Source organism: Urocitellus parryii, chromosome 3 (genome assembly GCF_045843805.1).
Source record: "Urocitellus parryii isolate mUroPar1 chromosome 3, mUroPar1.hap1, whole genome shotgun sequence".
Taxonomy (NCBI): Eukaryota; Metazoa; Chordata; class Mammalia; order Rodentia; family Sciuridae; genus Urocitellus; species Urocitellus parryii.
The window spans coordinates 47,975,744-48,000,623 of record NC_135533.1 but is presented as its reverse complement, the minus strand read 5'-3'; the positions used below and the strand labels follow the sequence as shown (position 1 = coordinate 48,000,623).

The 24,880-nt window shown below is 35.2% G+C and overlaps 1 protein-coding gene across 1 annotated transcript in view; it reads left to right on the top strand.

The window, feature by feature from the left end:
• Positions 1–24,880, top strand: part of Iqub (IQ motif and ubiquitin domain containing) — a 56,846-nt gene that overhangs the window by 16,382 nt on the left and 15,584 nt on the right. The window contains exons 7-9 of the mRNA XM_026388699.2: positions 10,290–10,465; positions 17,450–17,620; positions 21,640–21,816. Of these exons, the coding sequence (XP_026244484.2) occupies positions 10,290–10,465; positions 17,450–17,620; positions 21,640–21,816 (524 nt within the window). The remainder of the gene's footprint in view (positions 1–10,289; positions 10,466–17,449; positions 17,621–21,639; positions 21,817–24,880) is intronic.

The window sequence follows — 24,880 nt, the reverse complement described above, 5'->3', positions numbered from 1 at the left end:
AATAATTTTATTCAAAACTTGTATATCAAAATAGAACACATATGTCACATAAATCTACACGATTTGTATTAAGAAAAACAAAAGTTAAGCAAGATTTTTTTTTACATGAAAGACATATCTCACTTTCCTTCAATTCTAAAATTATAGATTAAAACACTTGGAATAATAAGTTAAAATTTGTTTCACAAGCTCTTCTATTAAATATAGTTTTCTTCATTCCATATTCCTAACTCCGGTCCTTGAAACTGCTGCCCTCTTGTGGCTCATAGAGACAGTTATATAGTTTAAATTCATAATAGAAAACCACTTTTCCTCAAGACAAGCTGTCTTCCTATAGTAAAAACAAAATGAAGTCAAGATAAGGAAATAAATGTGACTGAGATGTATTGAAACAAGACCATTTCTAGCCAACATTTGATTTTTATGTATTTTTTTCTTATAGCAATATGTTGAGGGTGACTTCCTTCACTACTCTGAATTGTCATGAGGGACAATAGAGGAAGAAAACAGGTGCTACAAAAGTACCTAGGTATCCTGTATTTCAACAAAAGTCTGAAATAATTGGGGTTGATTAAAAATTTTTAAATTTTTATATAAGTGGAATTATTTATAAGGAATATTTTCTATCTGGCTTTTAAAATTCAGTACTCTATCATGAGATTTTTCCTTGTTATTTGTGAGTTTGTTCATTCTCATTTCTATAGAGTATGCCATTCCATGAATGCACCACAATTGATATATTAATTGTACTGTGGATTTGTCTTTCCAGCCCAGTTTTGTCCAATACAAGTAGTGGTGCACAAATGTCTTTAGGTAAAGATATGTGTACATTTCTCTTGGATGTGGATTTCTAGGAGTAGAATTTCTCATTCGTGGCATAGGCATATATTCAGCTTTAGTGGATCCTGCTAGATGATTTTACAAAGATTGTACTAGTTTATGCTCCTTACAGGAGATTATGAAAATTTTAATTGGTCCGTTGTCCTCTCCAGCATTCACCACTCTGTCTTTCTCATTGTGTCCTTCCTGGAGGGTGTGCAGTACTACTACTCTGCCTCATTTTTTCACAGAGGGTCCAGTAGATGAGAACAGGATATTGGGTCATGTGAGACAACCCTCTTCCTCAGAAATAATTTACAAAAAAAAAAAAAAAATGAGATGGGAACTATTCCTTGTCCTAGGGATTATTCAGCAGGATCAAAGACCTGAAAAGGAAAGGGGGGAGGATTTGAAGAGGTTAATAAAGAGGTTCTTTGGAGGGAGCCACGCCTGTCGGCTGTGCTTTGGGGTGAGGGCAGAGGGTTGTGCTATTCTCACTACATGTCAAGTGAGAAGAGTTTCAAGAGGGTCCTCTAGGGGAGCTTTGGAATATGTTCCCTTTGTTTGAGGAATACAAAAGACTGCTGCCTACTCCATGCCTAGGAGGGTAGATTGGGGTCTTTCTCTAAAGTAGGAAACTAGAGGTCTCTGAAGGAGCCCACAGATGCCTTGGATACTGGAGAGTGTTGCTGCATTGAGATGTATAGCACTCCCAAGATTTTTTTTTTTTTTTTAAATAGAGACATGTGTTTGTCAGAGAGTGAGTAAGTAACAAGGTGATCTGAGGTCCTCTTGGGTTCACCATTCAATAGAATCAACTGGAGAAAAGCTATTTCTTGCAGTTTGTTAGGAAGAAGCTTGAAGTGAACAGCAGGATACTCCCTAAGTGGCTACCTGGAGGGCAGATGCATATGTCTGAGTCCAGGGGAGTCACAGAAGGAGGGTTTCAGCTGAAGAGCCTCAGAAGAATGAACTTGAGCCATCTTTCAGGTCTTCAGCGTGGGAATCTACCTATCCAAGTAAGACCTGCACCTTCCCAATGACCCACCTCCCAAGCCAAGTACAGAGGAGAAATAGCAGCTAGGGATGAGGACAGGCATCAAGCCGAGTCATACAGAAGGAGATATCCTTTCCACAACCTCCAGGGAAGGTTTGCATTTCTTTCATTTGGCTTGTCTTTTCATTCTTTTAACAGTATCTGTCTCAGAGCAAAAGTCTTTCTTGCAGTTCCATTTGTTAATTTCTTCTTGTGTGGATCATGCATTTAGTATTTGTGTCTAAAAACTTTCTAAACCTAAGGCTGCATAGCTTTTCTCCTTTGTTTTATTCTGGAATTGTGTAGGTTAATGTTTTAAATTTACAATCCAGTTCAAACTAAATTTATATGAGATATGAGATATTGAGCTTAATTTTTTGAATGTTTTGTTTTTGAATATCCAATTGTTCCCATATTATTTGTTGAAAATAGTGTCTTTTCTCCCTTGAGTCACCTTTGTATCTTCATCAAAATCTTAGTCCATTCAGTCTGTGGTAACAAAATACTATCTGTTGGGTAGCTTATAAACAACAGAAAGCTATTTTTTAGAGTTTGCTGTCTGGTGAGGACCCTGTTCTTGGTTCATACATCGTGCTTTCTTGCTGTGTTCTCACTGTGGTAGAGGGGTAAAGTGCTTGGGCCTGTTCTATATATAAGGGTACTATCCTAATCATGAGGCTGTCAGCATTAGGATCTGATCACCTCTCAAAAGACCCACCTTCAGCCATGCGACCTGCATGCTAGCTTCATAATAGAGGTTCAAAACATAGAAATTAACTAGTGAGTTCAAATTAAAGAGACATGATTCTCAATTTACCTTTTTCTTGCCCAGCTCAGAGACGGCTCCTCCCAGCTCCTGCCTCTAGCCACCTGATGTGGTAGCGAGGTTTACACAAGAGGCCAGCAAGAGAGAGAGAAACATGCCAGGGAGTGAGCTTTTATTGGGGAACAAAAAATTCAAGGGAAAATTCCATCCAATGAAGGTCGAGGGGGACAGCATTCCAAGGTCAGGGTCAGTGATTAGTTTTCAGGTCAGTGGTCAGTCACACCCCCACAAGGACAAGCCCTTGCACCTGGGGAAGGGTGGGGAAGACTCAGACACAGCTTGTCTAGGCGCCTCACACCCAGCCAGGGAGGTAGCTCAAATCACGTGCAAGAACAGTTTCCCACACCACCCCCTCATATCATTGCCTTGGGGACAAGGAGTTCAAAATGTGACTCCCCACCCCCCAGAGGGACACAAACATTCAAACCATAGCAGTCAAAAATCAGTTGACTGCATTTGTATGGATCTATTACTTGACTCTATTTTGTTCTCTCTGTGTGTATGCGTGCACATGGTGCACATGTGCACAGTCACACACATACACGTACATTAACTCTGTATCTTATAGTTAATCTTGAAATTGAACAATGTGAGTCTTCATGTTTTGGTTTTCTTTAGGCTATTCTAGTTTATTTATTTATTTTTAGAGAGAGAGAGAGAGAGAGAGAGAGAGAATTTTTAATATTTATTTTTTAGTTTTCGGCGGACACAACATCTTTGTATGTGGTGCTGAGGATCAAACCCGCGCTGCACGCATGCCAGGCGAGCGTGCTACCACTTGAGCCACATCCCCAGCCCGGCTATTCTAGTTTTTTGACTTTCCATTTCCACTTCCATTTTGGAGTCACCTTTTGATATTTTCAAAAAACCTTGCTGGGAGTTTGAATGGAATTGTGTTGATTGTATAGATAAAACTAGGAAGAACTAACATCTTAAAAATATTGAGTCTCCAACCTGTGAACATGGTACATCTTTTCATTGCTTCATTCTTCATTGACTTCTTCACCAGGACTTTAAATTTTCAACATACAGATCTTGCACATATTTTGTTAAATTTACACACAATGGCTTCATTTTTTGGTGTTGTCTTAAACGGTGGTCTTTTTTACATTTCAAATTCCAATTGTCTATTTCTAGTATAAGGAACACAACTGACCTCTGTATGTTGATCTTGTATCCTCAGACTTGGCTAAATTCACTTTTTAATTCCAGGACTTAATTTTTGGATCTTTGATATTTTCTATATAGGCACTTAGGAATTATGTTATCTGTGAATAAAGACAAAAATGTATACTTTCTTTTTTTAGCTTCCCTTATTCAGCTAACAAGGACTTTCAATACAATGTTGAATAGGAATGGTCGAGAGCATATCTTTGCTTTACTTTAAATCCTGGAATTTCCAAGTTTACCTATTTTTTGCATGTGGAAATTAAACTATTTTAATAACATTTGATTTTAGACATAATTTTCTCACTGAATTGCTTTTTTTCATCTTTGTGGGAAGTTGGTTGTCTACCTATTTATGAGTCTATTTCTAAATTCTCTATCCTGCTCCATTAGTCTAAACACCAACACCATACTCTCTGGATTACTATAGCTTTATGAAACTTAAAATTCAGGAATTTTAATCCCTTGAGTTTTTCTTGTCAAAGAAGTTTTGACTATTCTACATCTACTGCATTCCAAGTAAATTTTAGAATCAGTTTGTAAATTTTTACTAGAAAGCTTGCTGGGAGTTTGTATGGGATTGAGATGAATCCAGAGTTCAATTTAGGAAATACTCGCTTCCTATCAATATTGAATCATCCAAGCTGATTTCAGGGTGAAAACATTCAGTCCTTCACCACTAAGTGTCACTTAAAGCAGATATTCACTGGTGTCCTTTATCAGACTGAGAAAGTTCCCTTCTGAGAGTGCTTTTGAGGAATGGGTGATAGGTTTTGTCAAATGCTTTTTCTTTATCTATTGAGACATTCATATAGTCTTTTTCTTTTTCAGCTATGGTTACGGTGAATCATAGTGATTGATTTTCAAATGTTAACACTGCATTCCTAGGATAAACTCCACTTACTTATGAAGTATTATATTTATATATTGTCAAGTTTGATTTGCTTAGGGTTTTGTTTGGAATTTTTGCTTATAGATTTACAAGGGATATTGGTCTGTAGTTTCCCCCTCACTTCATTTATGTTATTGCCTGCTTTTTTTTTTTTTTTCATCAGGATAATGCTGTACCCTTCAATTTTCTCTCAGTGAATATTCAGTGAAGTCATGTTGGCCTGGAGTTTCCTTTGTGGAAACAATTTAAATTGTACATTTAATTTCTTGGAAGATACAATGCTATTTGTGTTCTGTATATCCTTTGGTGAGCTTTGATAGTTTGTCTTTCAAGGAATTTTAAAATTTTATCTAAGTTGTTGAATTTATTACCATAAAATGTTAACATTATTCAGTATTATCCTTTTAATACCTGTAACCTGTGGGATCTGTAGTAATGTCATCTAAATCCCACTATTGGTAATTTTGTCTTTTCTCTGTTTTTCTGATCAATCAAATGATTTATAATTTTTATTACTATTATACTCATTTTCTCTTTTATGTTACCTTCCATCATTGTTTATTATTTACCTTGTTATTATTTCTTTTATTCTATTTTCTTTTGTTTAAATTTATCCTATTTTTCTAGTCATCTGGTGAAAGCTGAGGGTCTGAGACCTTTCTTTTCAATATAGGTATTTGGCATTATGAAATTTCCCCTACTACTGTGCCAGTTTCATTCGCGAATTTCAATATGTTGAGTTTTAATTTTCTCTCATTTCAAAATACTTTCTTGATTACCCTTTTGATTCTTCTTTAATTCATGGATTATTTAGAAATGAGTTATTTAATTTTAGATATCTAACTTTAATTTAATTTTAGATTTCTAACTTCATTGTGTGAAGAGACAATATAATTTTGTATGGTTAGAGTTCTTCTAAATTTATTGAGAATCACACAATCAGAATATAGGTTATATTAGAAAATGTTCTGTCTGTATTTGAGAAGAGTTTGCATTTGGCTACAGTTGGGTAAAGTGATTGATAAATGTCAGGTCAGGTTGGATGACAGCTGTGTTACAATCTTCTTCTATATATTCACCAATTTTTCCTTTATTTATTGAGAGAGGAATACTAACATCTCAGGCTATAATAGCAAGGTACAATATTGGATTTTTCTATTTTTTTTGTAGTTCCATCAGATTTTGCTTCATTTATTTTGAATCTCTCTTATTAGATGCATAAACATTTAGAATGCTATCTCCTATTGATTAATTGAGCTGTTTAACATTATGAAATAACTTTCCTTATTGCTTTTCATATTTTTTTTGCTATGAAATATACTTTGCCTAGTATTAATATGCATTTTAGAGCTTTCTTCAGATTACTGTTAGCATGGTATATCTTTTTACATTTTGCTATTTTAGCCTCTTCTTTATATTTAATATGTGTTTATTGTAGGCAACATATGCATAGTTCTTATTTTTTAAGCCCAACCTGATGATCTCTACCTTTTAATTGAGATATTTAGACAGTTTACATTAAATGTGATGATTAATATCATTAGGTGTAAATATGTTATCTTGCTATTTGCTTTATGCTTCTCCCTCATTATTTTTAAAGATTTATTTTTCTAGATAGTCATCTGTTTACTATTATGTGCTTAATTTGCCTACACTTATTTATTTTCATCCTGCTTAGAATTTCTTTACATCATGAACCTAAGAATCTGTGATCATTGTGAATTCTTGATAATTCTTAGCTACTGTGTCTCATAAATATCACCTTTACTCAATTTTGTCTAATCATAACTTTCTGCCCATATTCTCTAGTTTTAAAAATCTTGTTAGGCACATGTTGACTTTTTTCAGATCATTTAGGCTTATAATTTGTGAGGAGAATTTTAAAATGCATATGCATATAGAATGCCAGTGGTGGATAAAATATTGTATGTTCTGTTATTTCTTGCTTAGAAATTATACATTTAAATTTTAGAAAATTTAGAATGAGTATGGATATTAGATGCTAATATTAGCAGTTAATTTTATAGTTGAACTTCAGACTGGAGATTAGGTAATTTGTCTAAGAATGTACATTTAGAACAAAATAAGTTTGTTCTTTCAAATGAACTAAATCCTTTAATATCTTTTGCTTCAAAATATTTATGGGCATTGACATGAGCTATAATGTGAGACTGCATCCCCCCACTTTAATTCATAAATTTAAGTCCTAACCCATTTTACCTCAGAGTGTGGCTATATTTGGAGATAGTTCTTTTAAAGAGGTAATTAAGAAAAAAATATGAGGTCATTAGCATGGGCCTTAATCCAGTATGACTGGTGTTCTTATAAGAAGAGGAGATTAGGGCACAGACATGTATATAGAGAAATATCCTGATAAAACTAGTAAACTAGATATCAATCTAGTAAACTAGAAGACAATGACCCTCATAAGAGAGGCTTCAGAAGAAATCAACTCTGCCAACAACTTAATCTTGGATTACAGCCTGCAGAACTATAAGGAAATAAATTTCTATTCTTTAAACCATGCAGTTTGTGGTACTTTGTTACAGCAGCTCTAGCAAACTAATACAACATCTTACTTTTTTTTTGTTTTTATTATTATCCCTAGGGAACATATATTTTATGAAAGGCGAAGACTTTCTTGTGTTCATATGTCTTCTCTGTATAATTTTGGAAACTGTCAGATCAGATACAAAATCTGTTTTGTTCAGCTGTTTCTGTCCTGTGTTTTTATATTCCTTATAGGTACTTGAGACATGCTATTTTTCTATTGGGATGTTCTATCTCTTCCTATAGATTTATTAATTCATCTAATGAAGAATTTTATTGGAATTAAGGTCCATTATTAACTTGGTTGGATGGTTTACTATTAAATATAATGGCAATAATTTAGGTGTATTTGAAAATAACAGTTACAGTGTGTCTGTCTACTTGCATATTTATCCAGGATATAAGTCTGTTTGCGGGAGAGTAGTATGCTGCTATTTGAGGATTCCAGGATAGCTTAAATAATGACCTAGTGGCCTATATTTTTTATAGGTTCTAAAAGTTTCTAATGTTACACTGGGAAATAAAAGAGGCTTACTAACATTTAATTTTCATTTGCTTTTTGGGAACATCTATATAATCCTACAAGATAAATATTCTTGGTTATTATTTCCACTGGCAAGCAGTTTTTCTTTTCACTCATAAACTGCCTTTTGCCATACAGATTTTGTCATATTTCTTAAGTTCTTCTGGTCATAAAGCTACTTTAAAATATCAAACTCATCAATCATATATTTCCTGGACTTCCATAATATAACTTGACTCTTAAATTTATAGTCCTTTTGCTGAGCATAATTTAGCTTTTAAATTTACAGATCTTCTTGCTGGACAGATCAAGCTGTTCAGTGTTTGAATAATGTATTCCTGATACAGGACAGAGTGGGTTTTTATAAAGAACATGACTGGCAACACCTTGACCTGATCAGGATGATTTCAAGTTGAAATTTGAGAGGAGAAAGAAATACTGATAAAACTAGTAAACTAGATATCATGAAAGGCAGTGGTGATAAAGAAGGACCCAGAACAGCACTGTGGCTTCTGGTATTTATCTTCTACTTCACAGAGATGCTGGTGTTAAAGTAAATCTGAAATTTTAATAGAAGGCAAATACATTTTCTAGTTATATAAATTTACATGAACATTCAATATTCTGAAGTATCCCTGAAGCTTGATGAGTAAGTATCATTCTTTTGTGTTTTATGGTTTGGTTTTAGAATATAAGTCATATGATAATCTTTGTTGACAGTAAACAATGTTTTAAAATATTATAAATATGTTTATAATGAGAGTAGAGTAAATGCAATTACAGTGGGAAGGAACATAAATTTCATTGAATCCTATCTAATACAAGACAAGGGAACATAATCTTATGTCAAGAAGAGGTCTTCACAAAGGAAGTCATAATGGTAACATAATGTTAAAAATTTGGGGATTTTTGGTGGTGATAAGTGGAAAGAAAAGCAGAAATTCTGTTCTTATGGAAACAGGGTTTAGTTTCTTAAATGTAGGACAGAACATTTTAATTTCTAAGGTTATCTCCAACCCTATTCTCTGTTAATGCAATTAAGTTGACATTTTTGAAATGTGGGATGAAAAAGTTTTCTTTCCCAAATTTAGTATGTATGAAAATTGAATGGAGCTGGGTTTGGTGGCACACACTTGTAATCCCAGTGACTTGGGAGGCTGAGGCAGGAGGGTTGCAAGTTCAAAGCCACCTCTGCAATTTAGCAAGACCCTAAGCAACTGGATGAGTTCTCATCTCAAAATAAATAAAAGAAGGAAAAGGAAAAGGGGATATGACTTGGGTGGTTAGGCTGTTCTGGGTTCAATCCTTGGTTACCACCGTGCCCCCCCCACCAAAAAAAAAAAAAAACCGAACAAAAAAGAAAAGAAAAAAAAAAATCGAATGGAACATTTGTTAAATTGTATATATCTGAGATCAGAAATTCTGATTTAATTTTGAAGTAGGACCTAGCAATCTACATTTTATGTTTTTGATTGAGGATTCCATGTTATTCTTTAGATAAAAATAAGTTTATTAAAATATCATTATTTTGCATTTTATGGTTTGGTCTTGAAATATATGTCATATAGACAATCTTTATTGACAGTAAACAATGCTTTAAAATATTATAAATATTTTTATAATGTGAGTAGAGTAAATGCAATTACTTTATAACATTTGCTGCTGTAATTTAGGGTGTTGTGAAGAAAGGGAAAGTGGGACGTAAGTGAATGAGGGCAATAGTTGAAGTCAGCAATTCTACATGAATCTGTCATTTTAGATCCTCAGGGAAGCAGATACCAAGATGGGGTAAGAAGTGAGAGATAAAGGGGAGGAGGGGAAGGCATAGGGAATATTTAGATTACTGTGAAATCTGACACTTTGTAGAAGTTGAGTGAAGGAAAACGGATGGGGTTCCGTGATACAGGCCTGAGCAAATCTAAGCCCGTCCAATGGTCAACTCTGATGTGACAACAAAAGAGTCCACTGTTGACCAGACACAGCCAGACCCTGGCTCCCTCAGAGTTCTCAGTCATGGACATCTTTGTGGACAGAATGTGGCCTCTGCTCCAGCACTGTGGCACATCCTAAGTGCTGCAACTCCCAGCTCCCCCACTCCTCCTGACAGCCACCTCCTGAAGGGAAGTGGAGCAGTGCACATTCCTGGCTGCTACATATTTTTTTTTTTTTTTTTTGATGCTGACCGAGTGCGAATGCATACTTGGAGGCATAATTGGACATCATCTGTGCTGATTTCCTTTGGCTTCTGTTTGTTTGCTTCTACTTTTATTGTTGAAGTCTCTCCGATTCCATTTAGTCCCGCACATTTTTCCCCCTCCACCCATCAGGTGTATGATGTGAATGATTCTATTCATGTATGATTTTGTTTAAATCGATTCAAAAATAAATACCCTTTGTTAGGATGTGATGGTTAAAAACTGCTTTGTAAAGATATGGGATTTTAACAACTCAAGAGTCTTTCATGTTCTTCCTCTAGTCTGGCACCAAGAAGAACTTTCTCGGATTAACCAGTGTCTCACTGGAGCTGAAAGGAAGGCTGCTTTGTGTGAACTTTTGGAAAAAGAGACCCAGATAATTGCTTCCATTGGGAGACACAGATCCATTGCTTATTTGGAAAGAGAGGAATCAGAAAAACAAGCTTTTTTGAATAAGGTTAGTGAAGAAACTATTATTTCAATATGAATGTATCTGGAGTTTAAAAATGTGTAATCATGATCTAAAAGGACAGAATCGTAAGAATTTGCATGAATTTTGTTTAGCATTTTGATGGCTTATTTCTTTAAGTTCTATATACTTAATTCTTATGTAGCTGTATATGTTAGTCACAGCCAAGAATAAAAAATGATAAGTAACACAAAAGGAACTTGTTCTTAACTAAAGGGATTTGATCATGAAGGAAAAGATGGCGACACCTTCCTTGTGTCTCTGTTCATTTAAATTTAGGCTGGCTGTGTGCAGTAGATAAGTTGCACACTCTGGTGAAATGCGTGGTATGAAAATCACAGAACATCAGGGTCTGGGGTACTCTGATAGTAAGCAGCCTGGGGAAAATAACTCAAGTCTGGTGTCTTACTTGGGGCTCACTATAACATCAACTGACCCAAAGGGTTTATGATTATTGAAAACCATGAAAAAATTCAGTTAAGGGGAAAACTAAAGTAATTACCCTTTTGTGGTCAACCTGCCTGTTTGATATTGAATAGCTTGTTTCCATAGTAACACAGTTCCTTTTATAAACCTGATCTTTCCAAACAATTAAAAGCCAATCCAGCCAGAAGAAAAGGATGAATTTCTCCAAGAGATTAGCCTGTAGTGATTCTAGTTTTGTGGTTCTTATTTTTTGAGAACATTTGCTCTTAAAAACTATATCTATCTATCTATCTATCTATCTATCTATATATATATATTAGTTTATCTCTATATATAGTTTATAGTTTATGTGTATATATATACATACATATATGTGTGTGTGTATATATGTGTATATACTTTAAATGACCTCCTCTTATTTTACTTATACACTATTTGATCTCAGTTTATTTTGGCTTTTGCTATAGTTCCAGGTCCAAGCCAAACCCATAAGAGCTTTCAAATCATCTATGCAGCTTCCTACTAGCATTGTCCCTTGGATACCTCAAGAGTGCACCTCAAAATGAAGTAGCAACCCTAAGTCATATAATTTCACCATTTTTTACCCTCCTCACCTCCATACAGATCCTATTCTGTAGCACTGGTATAACCTTTCTTAGGAATTTTTCATCATCTACTCATTTGCTCTAGACAGTTGCCTGGCTGGTGTTCTTTCTTCCCCATCTAGCTACAAACCTCTTTTATTTCTATTACTTTAATATCTCCTTAATTCTGCATTTTTTCCTTTCTGACTCACTATCATTAAGTACAGAGAAATAACTCTGTTGTGGCATCCTGATAACCTTGCCTGTAACAAGTAGGCCACACAGGCAAAGACTTGGAGCACAGATATTGTGAGTCTTGTCAGAATGCCTTCAGATCCTCCTGGAACAGGAAAGGAGAGGGGTAGCAGCTCCAGTTTCCTGCCTCCCCATTTTCCCTGAGAGAATGTCACAAGATAGGCCTTGCCTTTTCTTGTCCATAAAATTGACACTTATTTGATGGACTCTGGATTTTATTCTCACCTGGATTATTTTATGTTTCCAAGTTGGACTATTGCCTCTAGTCTAATCTTCTCAGTTCCCTCCTCCAACATCTACACCAGGGTCATAGTGACCTCACTAAACACACCTCTGATCCTGTCCTTCCCCATTGCCCTGAGAGAGCAGTGCTTCTTCTCATGATCTGTGATATCTCCCTCATCCACTGTTTCCCTGTCACCACAAACACTGCCCCAGCCATGCTCAATTACTTGCATGTTCCCAGAAGGACCACGTATCCTCATTATGCTTTTGCATCTGAGGCTGCCTCTACATGAAACATCCTTTCCCTTCTTCTGTAGTAGCCAGCTACTTACCCTATAAAACAGGCTCAGATGTCCCTTCTTCCAAGGAGGATCTGATTCTCCTACTAGCCTGCACTGGGACTAGCTGTCCTGGGACTCTGTCTCACCTTTGTCTTTGTATGCAGTGGTCATGTTTTGCTGTCTTTATTGAATGTCTGAATTCTTCCTAGATTCTGCACTTCTTAAGGCAGGAGATGTCTTTCATCTCTGTATCCTTATGTCTTAGCACATTCCTTATCACAGTATCAAGAAATGTTTGTGGAGAATGGCAGGGAGGAGAACTAAGGAACAGATATAATGGTGTGCAATCTTACATTTCAAACATCATCAAGAAATTATGTAGATTCTGTCATTTAAAATTCTTGAATATCTTTATTCTGAGAAAGAAGACTCTATCGTAGGGAAAGCTGTAATACTCATATTTATTGTCATATTTCAAACAAAACTTCTTACTGTAGCAGGTTGCTTTTACTTGCATCCAAGCTTCAGCTCTGGAAACTATTCTGATGTGTCTGATCATTAATCTCATCAGAGAGAACGGCATGAATCCAGGCAACATGGGTGTTTCCATGAGCTGGAGGCTTCTAATTGCTAGGGGACAGGAAGATGGGTGGCACTTATCTTTTCTTACTTGAGGCTGGTCCATCTCCAAGATATTGCATGTGTGCTATCATTGCTGCTTTCAATTTCCTATGAACTACTGGAAATTCTGCTGTTCTAAATACTTGTATAATGCCTGTTCCTCTTTATGTGACGACTGTCTCACATTCCAGTCCCCATGTCCAAAGCATCGTCTCTAACATTTTTTGAAATTATATAAGATTCATCAGTGGGTCAAAGCCCAACATGTAAAAGTGACTTCAGAGCCAACTGATTACCCTGACCCTTTCTCATGAAGTATAGCATGTTAAGAGGTCTTTATGTAAATTTCATTTAAAAAGCAGATAAAAAGGAGAAATTTTGTTTATAAGGATTCCTGTGAGGAAGGAAGACCTTTTTTTTTTAATATTTGATAAGTTCTTGATATAGGATTTTAGGTCCTAAAGAATCCTGAGCAAATAAAGAATTGCTGTGTGCTGGGAAAATAGAAAGTTTTTGATTTATTTTGTTATGGAGCTGGTGTTGTGGCTCAGTGGTAGAGCACTTGCCTAGCATGTGTGAGGCACTGGGTTCCATTCTCCGCTCCACATATAAATAAATAAAATAAAGGTCCCATAAGTTTTTATTCTTGCTAAGTGACTTACTCTAAATATTTTTCAAAGCATCAAATAATTTGTAATTTTAACACATCAAACATTGATTTCCACAGGTTGTCAGATATTAAAAGCCTATAGGTTGACAGAGGTGAAGAAATTCAGGTCAAGAAATTTGAAAGAAAAATCATCAGCTGGTTTCTAATGTATCTTGGATGCTCTTTACCCACTCTGCATCAAGAGATCATTTGAATTTTGTAAGAGGTTTTCCCTAGAGTATGGGCCATTTATTTCTTTGATTCTCTTTGATTCATACACCATTTCTTATAGCCACAAGCTTAAGAAACTGCAATTCACGTCAGCCGTGTCATTTAAATGCTTTTTCTCCATACCCAGGTCCCCAGCAGCTAATGGGACAGGAAAATGCATCCAGCTCTTTGTGAACATGGCAAGAAACAGGGGTGTCTCTGTGGATGAATAAAACCCCTTTGCTGTATAAAAGAAAGGTTGATCACCACCCAGTGGCTTTTGAGGGGTTAAGCTTGTGCTTTCTTTGTGCCCTTAGGGACTTGAGAATTAATTTAGGAGGAAGAAAAAGCCCACTCTCACAGTGTGGCCATTTCTTCTCTTTTGTGGAGGCCTGCTGCTCTCAAGGTTTTTGTTATCTTTCCACCTTCCCTTCCCTGAAATGCGTCTTCCTGCTGTTCTTCTGTTCCTCTGTCCCAGAGTCTGTGCTGTCTCATTTGTTGGCAGCTAAATGGAATTTATTACGCTTCATTTTCTGAAGCAATTTAAGAACATGATTGTTGTACAGTTCTTATTATAGCCAAAGCATTCAAAGAAAAAAGGAAGTAGGAAAGAGAAATAAGCAAAGTTGACATTTTTCTGCGACAGAGTGAAAAACACCTTAAGACCTAAAATCAAAGAAGCTTACTCTTAAAGACCAAGCTATCAGTGTTGGCAGAAATATGTCCAAGAATGAAAACATCTTTGCCAAATGGATTTTTTAATATTATCTCCATTAGCTCTAGGGAAGTGGAACTTCAGATCTGGGACTCTTTGGTTTTATCACCCAGTTCTCTTTATTTTATTAACTCCTAGTTATTCTTCAGTTTTCCTCTTAGATACTATTTTCTTTTCACCAGCCTAGTGCTTTATAGCAACCCATAGTTATCTACTAACCTGTAGTCTTTACTCCATTCACCCTTTCTTTTATTTTTTTAACATCGATTTTATTTTTATGTGGTGCTGAGGATCAAACCCAGTGCCTCGTGCATGCTAGGCGAGCACTCTACCTCTGAGCTACAACCCCAGCCCTCAGCCTTTCTTTTAATTACTTATTTTCTTAACTTTCTATCCCATAAGATTTGAGAGTTCTTGACATCAGGACAGTATTTTATTTACTCATTGTACTCACAGTACTCACATAGTACTATTTAGTAAACACAGTAAATATTTGTTGAACCAATGAATGAATAAATAATTTAGGCCTGAGAAATATATAGAGTTATATGAAGAAATTATTTCTTATTTTTTTTGGGAGAAATAGAAGTAATAATCATAAAACAATTATAGAACAATATGGATCCAGCTTTCATTGGCCTGAGTGAGATAGAGGCCCTCCATGTTTGTGTGAGTGTTTCTACAGGTGTAAAAGAATTTTAGATACATTGTTGGCTCAAACCATAGTATTAGATGACTCTTTATAAAAAATGTAGGGTTTGAATTCAAAATTGAAGGGTAAGAAGTATTTGTATAAAGAACATATTTGGAAAGACCCAAAATATGATTATGTTGTACCAGATTCCACAGGGCCAGAAACTTGGAGGGAGAGAATGTAGAATTAAATCAAAGCATCAACTGAAAAAAAAATATAGTGAAGTAGATAAAGTAGGCATTTCATAAAAACATTTTAAGGACTATTACAAATGAAGTAAGTAACCAACCTGCAGAGAAAAAAGTATTGTTCACATCACTGGTAGAAAGTAAATTACATTTAATAGAAACACCCTGAGAAAAATTTCATGCAATGATTAATATATTAGCTGGACTTTAGAATATTGCAGTATTAAACTCAGCCTAAGCTTGCTTATTCCTTCAAATTTTTAAAAGGAATTTTGAAACCATTGTTGTACTTCAGTAACATGCTGAGGCTTACTCAAAAATGAGGCTGTATCCATTTTTAATTATTTTATTTCTAAGTGAAAATAATTAAATAATAAAATATTTTATTGCTCTATTTCATTTTTATAATTCTTCAATCAATTTTATATAATTTTATTAGTCTGCTAATTAACAATACATTATTTAATATTATTTTTATGACCTAATATAAATTAATTACAGGGCTACAGCTTCTCAATTTTTGTATTACAACTAGAATTGAGAATTTAAAGTTTCTGATGAAGTTCTCTACCTGTGAACTACATTTATTTTCACTTTGAACAGAATATGATGCCATTATTTTGAAACTATATTAAATGCAGTTGTTTGTAAGAGATAATTTTGTAGTGATCAATGTAATTTAGGTAATATAAAATGTAAAAAATTAAAGGTATATTGGTGTTATAACTAAAAAATTCTTGATAACACTGACCTTTTGAATAACTGCCTTATATTATGTTTCCATTTGGTTATTCTACATACCTAATGATTTGTTCCAATGCATACATCTTCTCTTTAGGTTTCAAATTAAATCTAGGATTTAAAGGGCTGCAGGTATGGCATAATTGGGCATAAATTGAGGTCCTCATGAACCCCATAGCAATTATCAGTTAACCTACAAAAACTTGGTAGGAGAGAACAGAAGCAGTGGCAAACAGAGAGGCCCCATCATTACAGATTATCCTGGTGTCCTCTAGTCTGGAAGAACTAATTCTGTGTCCTGTCTCTGGTCTTTGACCTCCTCTCCTAGGAGTCTTTAAATGAATTTCAAGGCAAGTGAACTCCATCTTTGGCCCTTGGCTCAGGGGGAGACTAGGTTGGGAATTACTAAGCCAGATTTGGAAATAGGAAGTGAGAATTTTAACTAACATCAAGGTAGCAGGGATCATAGCACTACTAAGATAGTTAAGTGCAGATGTCCCCTCAAACCCATGGCAGATTGGTTCCAGGACCCCCAGTGGATACCAACATCCACAGTTGCTCAAGTCCCTTATATAAAATGGCATAGTATTGATATATAACCTATGTATGCCTTCTTGTGTACTTTAAGCCTCTGGATTATTTATAATACCTAATACAATGTAAGTACTATGCAAATAGTTATTACACTTGTTGTTTAGGGAATAATGACAAGAAAAAGAAAAGGCCTATATATTCAGTACAGACAAAATTTTTCAAAAATAGTTTTTGATCTGTGGTTGGTTGAATCTGAGTATATGGAACCCACAGATAGAGAAGACTTACTGTATAGTTGTTTCACTATGGACATCTGCTTTGTGAAGAATTTTGAACTTGTTATAGATTTATTTTTGTGTAGGGCCCCAAACCATAAAAATCCCTTTCTGGTGTATCTTTAGGTCTGAAAACATTGAAGATTGTCACAACTGCTACATAAAAGTTGTCTGCAATTGGCAGGGCATAATCAAGACACATTTATTATATACACTCAACATAGTTGAATCAAGCAGATAAAATATTCTTAACATTCTTAATGCATGCCCCCTGTCCCTACCTGGGGCTAATGAGTAATTCTACATGCCCATAAAGCCATTCAGCATACCAGTTAGTGCAGGTTGACTGCAGATTCTGAAATCGGTAGAAGACTTTTCTATTGACAGAACAGCTCATTTTTTTCCTAACATGTTTTATGTTAGCCTGATCTATAAATTCTTCAATTAATTTTCCTAAGTTTTAGCGCTACTTTTAGTTATGAATGACGTTAGGGTAAACTTTTAGAGGAAGGAACAAAATTGTTATTTTTTAACTCTAATTAACTAGAATTCTAAACACAATATTATTTTAAAGTGTTCAGCTCCAAAGATATGGAGAAGATCTGATGGCAAAACAGTTGAGATGGATACCCAGTTCACCATCAGAGCCAGAGAACTGCAGAACATCTATAAGTGCATTATACTGAGGAATCTCTCTCAAGATGAGAGAGTGGATATACTCTTAACACTTAAACATACTGTGAAGGTATGTTTACTTTCTCTTAGTTTTGGTGTAGAGTTCAATATAAATAACAAAATTAGCTATTAGCAATATAAGTAAAGTATTTTTTTGTTAAGTAATTATAAATATTTTTAATAAATGTTTATATGTATTTTATTGTATCAACAATTATGTTATTTTGATATAATTTGGGAAGGATATGGTTTGTTAATTAATATTTACCTAAAAGCTCTTAAATGTATATTATACTACATAATAAAATGTAAGCAGAGCTTAATGAATATTTGAAATGTAAATGTATCTATGCAGTGCATGCAAATGTAAGCAAATAAATTGCATGAGATTAATAATTAACTCATTTCCACAAAACAGCAATTATTATCTACACTTTTGGACATTTTTCAATGAAAAGCTGTTTTTCACAGTTTTAAAGCAGTATTATATAGTATTTTTCAAATCTCTCTTTCTCATCCATTATTGACTTCTGTGTTTTAAATTCTGCTTTTAATGAAAACAAAGTTAATGGATGGCACAGGTCAAGTTTCCTCAAGAAACCGGCTCTAGTATGGGGTTTGTGTTTAGAGGTTCACCAGAGTGCACTCAAGATCACTGGTGTGAGGCAGTATAGAAAGCAGGATTGGGCAGATGGAGTTCACCTGCAGTGACTTTAGCCAGTTTCTCTGGGAACTCTGAAGCTGGATCGGCCCTCCAGAGTCCTGCTGAATTGAAGCAAGGGGCAGGACTTTTCACTCCCACATGGGCCTTCTACTGGATGTGAGCTGACACTGGAAAAGAAATGTGATTTGGGATGAGGCACCTCTTTCTCAGCGTGCACTAAGACTCAGAAAGACAAGTAGCCCATGTTTTCTCTCATATGTGGAATCTAGGGGGGGAAAAGCGTAGATATGGAAGTGGAAGGAGGCTGTCAGCGAAGAGGAAGGGGACATGGGGAGTGAAGAAATAGAATAAATACAATCAAAGTACATTATATGCATTTATCAAATTGTCTCAATGAAACCGGTATTCTGTACAATTAATATGTACTAAAAATTATAATAATAAAAACAGAATTTTCACAAAGGAACTCAGTTGAAAGTTGTTGGTCCATGACTGGCCAGAAGGGGGAGTCTGAGAGCTGCAGTTCTGACTATAGCATACCCCGCACAAATTGCTGTTTCACTTGTTTCATGTAAGTTTGGGGAATAGTTCCTCTGATCTGGATAAGCCCTTTCTTCCTGGAAAAAAATTACAGGAGTGTGGTTAGTGAGAACAACTGCAGCCTCTGTTGTAGCCATTGGCTTTAAGGCCACATAGATACTCTTTCCTCTCTTTCCTCTGCTACCCATTTTAGATTTCCATCACTCTAGCACCCTGACTGATCTGGGTGGCCAATAACTTGGGGTGACTACACCTTCAGAACTCTAGACTACAGATTACTATGCTTTTCTTAGGCTAAGGAGTCTAGACTTCCATTTGTTTTCAAAATCAGGCAAGGGTATACCAAAACATGCCTACTGTCCGAGTGTCAAACATATTCTTCATTGTCCCCATTAGGGAGTAAGTAGGGCCAATTCTATTTCCATTCTCTTTGTTTCTAGGATAGAGCAGTTTCAGAGGCTTCCATATGATCTTTTCCATCAGTATATTTCTTAATCTACAGGTCAAAAGATCAAGAGTAGAGTGGTTGTGCCAACTACCAAGTATTCCATTCCAGATATGAATTCAAGGACTGGGGAATGAATGCGTAAAGTCTCTATAACCAATTAGTATCCATTGAGAGCTGGACCTGGGCCAAGTTCCCTTTTCTTTTTTGTTTCCACTTACCCCTGATTCTCAGAGGGTCCTGGGCCTTTATGTCCCCAATCCCTAGTAATTGGTCATTTGAGTCAGGATATCACCAAGAAGAAAGCATGACTGTTTTAGTTAACGTTTTTGCTGCTGTGACTAACCGATTGACCAGAACAATAGAGGAGGAAAAGTTTATTTGAAGGCTCACAATTTCAGACGTCTTAGTCCATAGAAGGTTGGCTCCATTCCTCAGGGCTCAAGGTGTCAAGGTGAGGCAGAGCATCATGGTGGGAGAGTGTGGCAGAGGGAAGCAGCTCACATTGGGAAGGAGAGGGGGAGGGGGAGGGAAAGGGGGAGGGGGACCACTCTCCAGACAGAAAATATATACCATATAGCCATGCCCCCAAGAACCACTTCCTCCAGCCACACCCCACTTGCCTCCAGTTACCACTCAGTCAATACCATCAGGGATCAATTCACTGATTGTGTTAAGATTCTCACAATCCAATCATTGTTTCCCTGAGGTATCCTCAGGTGGATTCTTACTGCTAAGCACTCTAATTCTTTTGAGAAGAAACTGCACCAAGACACATGGCACTCTTAAAATACATCAAATAGCTGTGTAGATGGTTCTTATTGGGAGACAGGTTCCCATAGTATCTTGCATTTCTGCCTATGTTGAGAGCACAGGCTTTCACTGCTTTTGTTCTGGACTGCCTTTTCAAAGATCATACGTAGTGTAGTGATCAGCCTTGATAGGTAATGCTAGTTAGGTAGAGAGGGCAATCAATAGTTGTAGAGGCAAGAAATAAACATGACATTTGTAGAGAGCAAAAGAAAGATAGGGAATGCAGTAGGAATCCCTACCTGACCAGTTAATTAAAAATTCCAATGATGAATTCAAAAGATAACTCATGCATATTAATGTTTCAACTTAAAATATTCAGATATACATACATATATATATATATACATATATATGTATATATATATATATATATATTTAACAGTATTTTGATGGAGGATTAAGGTAGGTGAGCATACCTTAAATTCTGACTCTATTCACTTATGATTGTACAATCTTGAATAATTTCCTTAATATTTCTGAAAATTCGTTTCATCATTAGTAAAATTAGTCACTTCAAGAATATGTATATGTGTACATATCTATCCACATATATAGAGATATATACATATGGTCTCTCATTAATGGGGAGCCCTCTGTGAACAACAGGTTTTATTTAGATGACAATTACTAACACAGAATCTTAAACCTGAATATAACCTTCTAGGGATCTTGAGGGAGAAAGAGATCATGAAGGAGTATGAGAATAAATAAGAGTGATGTCTAGGTCTCATCTTAGGGCAGTTAAATTAGACCCTCAAATGTGAAGACAATATCAAAACCTCCCCCAGTTCCTTCTAGAATGCCTGCAGGGTGAAGGACCGCTGATGCAGACTTTCATATTAGCTTTACCAAGTAAGCGTTAAGAAGCATGAAAGAACATTCTTTTACTCCTGCTCATTGCCTTCTGACTGAATTATCTTGTTCTCCTCTGGGCAGTTGGAGGAAACTATTTCTGTTTTACTACTTATAAGTACTGCTTTTATCCTGGAACTCTTACCTGGGCTTTCTTATTTATCTACATTCATTATTATTACTTTATAATTTCTACCTGATTGCGGTCCTCTTGTCTGCTAGCACTTACTATCATGCTGACTTGCATGGTAAACATTTCCTTGTTTTTTCTTTAGTTTTACCACCTCTGTATAAATAATATGCTTTAGTGTTGCTTATTTTTGAATTTTTAAAAATTATACTGTATTGTTTCATCTTGCTTATTTTGCTTAAAAATCACTTTGTAAGATTTAAGTATATTATTTTATATAGCTAGAGTTCATTCATTTTCATAAGTTAGATAATATTCCATTGTACAAATAAACTGTAATTTGTTTAGGCAACCATTTTGTTCACGGATGTTGCTTATTTCTAGTTTTTTGGCTCCTGTGAACGATAGCTCCAGACGTGCATTTCTTTGAGGGCCAAGAGTATAATGACTGGGCCATTGACTATGCATATCAACTCTACTACTAGAAAATGCTAATTTTTTCCCCAATTGGTTATAATAATTTCTACTTCTAGCAGTATTGTATCATTTCTCTTAAAATGTAGCTTCTGGTTTGGTTGGGTAATAAATTTGAAAACAAACAGTGATTTTTAAAATTTTATATTGAATATTTTGTGTTTTGTATAGGAACATGAATGTAAACTGACCCAGGAAATCCTAGAACTGATTGATAGAGAAGTTGACCTTATGATGAGAGGAGTCAAAACTTATAACCTAGAAGGACTCAGAAAAAGAATTGCAACACTCTTTTTTCAATATATTAAAACACCTCTGTTTAATCCTGAAGTGGCAAGATACTTGAAGGTACTCTATTTTTTCCCCTGTGTTCCTTTTTCAGAATCCTAGATGCAATATGTTAAATTGGAAGATGCTCAAATTTTGCTTTAACTCTTTATGTGGAATCTAGTGGAAGATCATTTTATTGGTGAAATTTCCTTTGAATGATTAGTAAGTTGATAAACTATACTTACTCATTTAACTTCTATGCCTGTGATTCTAGCCTTGAATTTTTCTCAAAATAAGTAAACCAATGTTCCAGCTGAGTATTGCATTATGTTGAATTCATCTAATATCTCACACCTCAATGCTTTACACACACTGCTGTTTCCACCCAGAATGCTCTGCTATTTTATTTCATCAACCAAATCCCACTTGGGTTTAGACTCAACTCTCATTTGTGTCCTCTCCTTCATGGAATAGTTAAACTTTTCATTTCTTAGATTGCATGTTGCACCTTATTTAACTTCCCTAAAATACTTAGCACATAGCTATACTGATTAGTGAACAGACCCCTATAGATATTCTGAGGAAAATCCAACTGTAAATTGTGTTTGAATTAAAATGTGTTCTCCAAATCTGGCATGCTTTGGTTTCTGGGGGATTTTGTGGTCCTACGCCAAGATAAGTGCCTTATTGCTTTCATACTGTGCAAAATCATTTAAAACACTTTCAGTAAATTGGGATTAAGGGGAGGGGATTGCCAAAGAATTATACATTGTGTTTTATTTCAATGATTATTTTTAAAGTTATAATTTAAGGAGCAGACTAAATATTTTAGCTTTTTGACGAAACAGAATCCCAATATTTAGACAAAACCTTTAGAAGAATATAATTTATTCTAGAACCTTAATTATATTGTTAAAAGCATATTAAATTATAATGGAAGTCCAAGAGAAAAGTTGCTCATTCTGTTATTTCAATCAGTGGTTCATTTGTTCAAGTTAACTTCTATTCTTTCTCTATAGACTAATGCAGTTCATACATATTCATAAAAACCTTAGTGGGAATTTTGTATTCTGCACTTCCCATATTATTTTATTCATGTTTTAAATTTACCTTTGGCAAAATTCACTCTTTTTGTTGAATTCTGACAAATGTGTTAAGTCATGTAACTAACAGTGCAGTCTAGGTAATATTCCTGTCACCAGAGAGAATTTCCTTTATGCTGCTCTTTGTAGTCAGCACTTTCCTGACCCCCGCAACCCTTGGCAAACACTGACTGACCTGCACTTTATTTCCATAATTTGATCTATTCCATAAGTGAAATCATGCTATCATGGAATTGTATGCAGTCTTTTGAGACTAACTCTTTGGATTAGCATATTACTTTTCAGATTCACCCATGCTATTGAGTGTATAGTAGTCCCTTGCTATGACTGAGCAATTATCTTATTGTCTGGATACACATAAGCTTCACTTTTATCCTTTTATCTATACAGGAAATTTTGAGTTTAGAGTTTGGGGCTTTTATGAATAAAAACCTATAAACACGTGATTATAAGTTTGAGGGTAATACCCCAAAGAGAATAAAATCATATTTGCAGGTAAATGGATGGAGTTAGAGAAGATAATGTTAAGTGAAGTTAGCCAATCCCCCAAACCAAATGCTGAAGGTTTTCTTTGATATAAGGAGGCTGATACATATTGGGGATAGGAAGGGGGATCATGGGAGGAATAAATGAACTGTAGATAGGGCAGAGGGGTTGGAAGGGAAGGGAAGGGGCATGGGGTTATTAATGATGGTGGAATGTGATGATCATTATTATCCAAAGTACATGTATGAAGACATGAATTGGTATGAATATACTTTGTGTACAGCGGGAGATATGAAAAGTTATGCTCTCTATGTGTAATAAGAATTGTAATGCATTCCGCTGTCATATATATAAAAAAAAGTTTTGAGGTAAGTGGGTTGGGATTACATTTTCTCATTTTTAAATGCTACTGGGAGTAGCATTGTAGAGCCACCTGGTAAATGCACATTTATATTTATAATAGACTGCTAAACTTTTTTTCCAAACTAGTAGTTCAAGATTGAATTCTCAACTGCTGTATGTGTGGGAGTTCCAGTTACTTCACATCCTTATCAATACTTGTATATCAGTTTTTAATTTTGAGAATTCTAACAAATTATGTAGTGGTGTCTTATATATTTTAATTTTTATTCCCTTAATAGCTAACGATAAGTATAAAAGTAATGATAATTGGGCTGGGGATGTGGCTCAAGCGGTAGCGCGCTCGCCTGGCATGCGTGCGGCCCAGGTTCGATCCTCAGCACCACATACAAACAAAGATGTTGTGTCTGCCGAGAACTAAAAAATAAATATTAAAAAATTCTCTCTCTCTCTCCCTCCCACTCTCTCTCTTTAAAAAAAGTAATGATAATAATATTGAACATCTTTTCATATCCATTTTGCCATACATAGACCTTTTTGGTGATATGTCTGCACGTATCTTTTGCCATCTTTCTTCTTTTTTATGGTTATTTTCTCATTATTAAATTTTGAGAACTTACAAAATATATTCTGTATGTAAGTTCTTTGTCAGAAGAATGAATTGAAAATCTCTCTCTCTGTGTGTGTGTCTTCATTCTTCTAGTAGTGTCTTTAATAGAGAAGGTTTTACAATAAGGCTCAATTTATTCATTTTAAAAATGGATCTTGCTTCTGGTTTAGTGTTTAAGAAATCTTTGCCTAATGTCCAAGTCCACAGGAATTTTCTTCTCTTTTTTATTTTATAATTTTGTCATTTTAAGTTTTTACAATTAGGACTCTCATCCATTCTCAGATATTCTTTATAAGGTATGAAGGATTACTTAAGGCTATTTTCTTCTTTTGATTTGTGAATTGCCCCCCCACCCTTTAAAGACATTTCTATAATGAATTGTCTTGACACCTTTGTCAAATATAATTGATCACTTTCTTTCACTTCTGGCCAAGATGAAGTTGGAGTTATCTGACTAAAATGGAAAAAGGAGAATCCATATTTTTTAAGACACCAGGCAATGGAAGTGTGTGGTTCTTAAGAGGCAGGAAACAAATGAAGCAGCCCTACAGTTGTCTTATTTTACTGCCCTGAAAAACTGTCC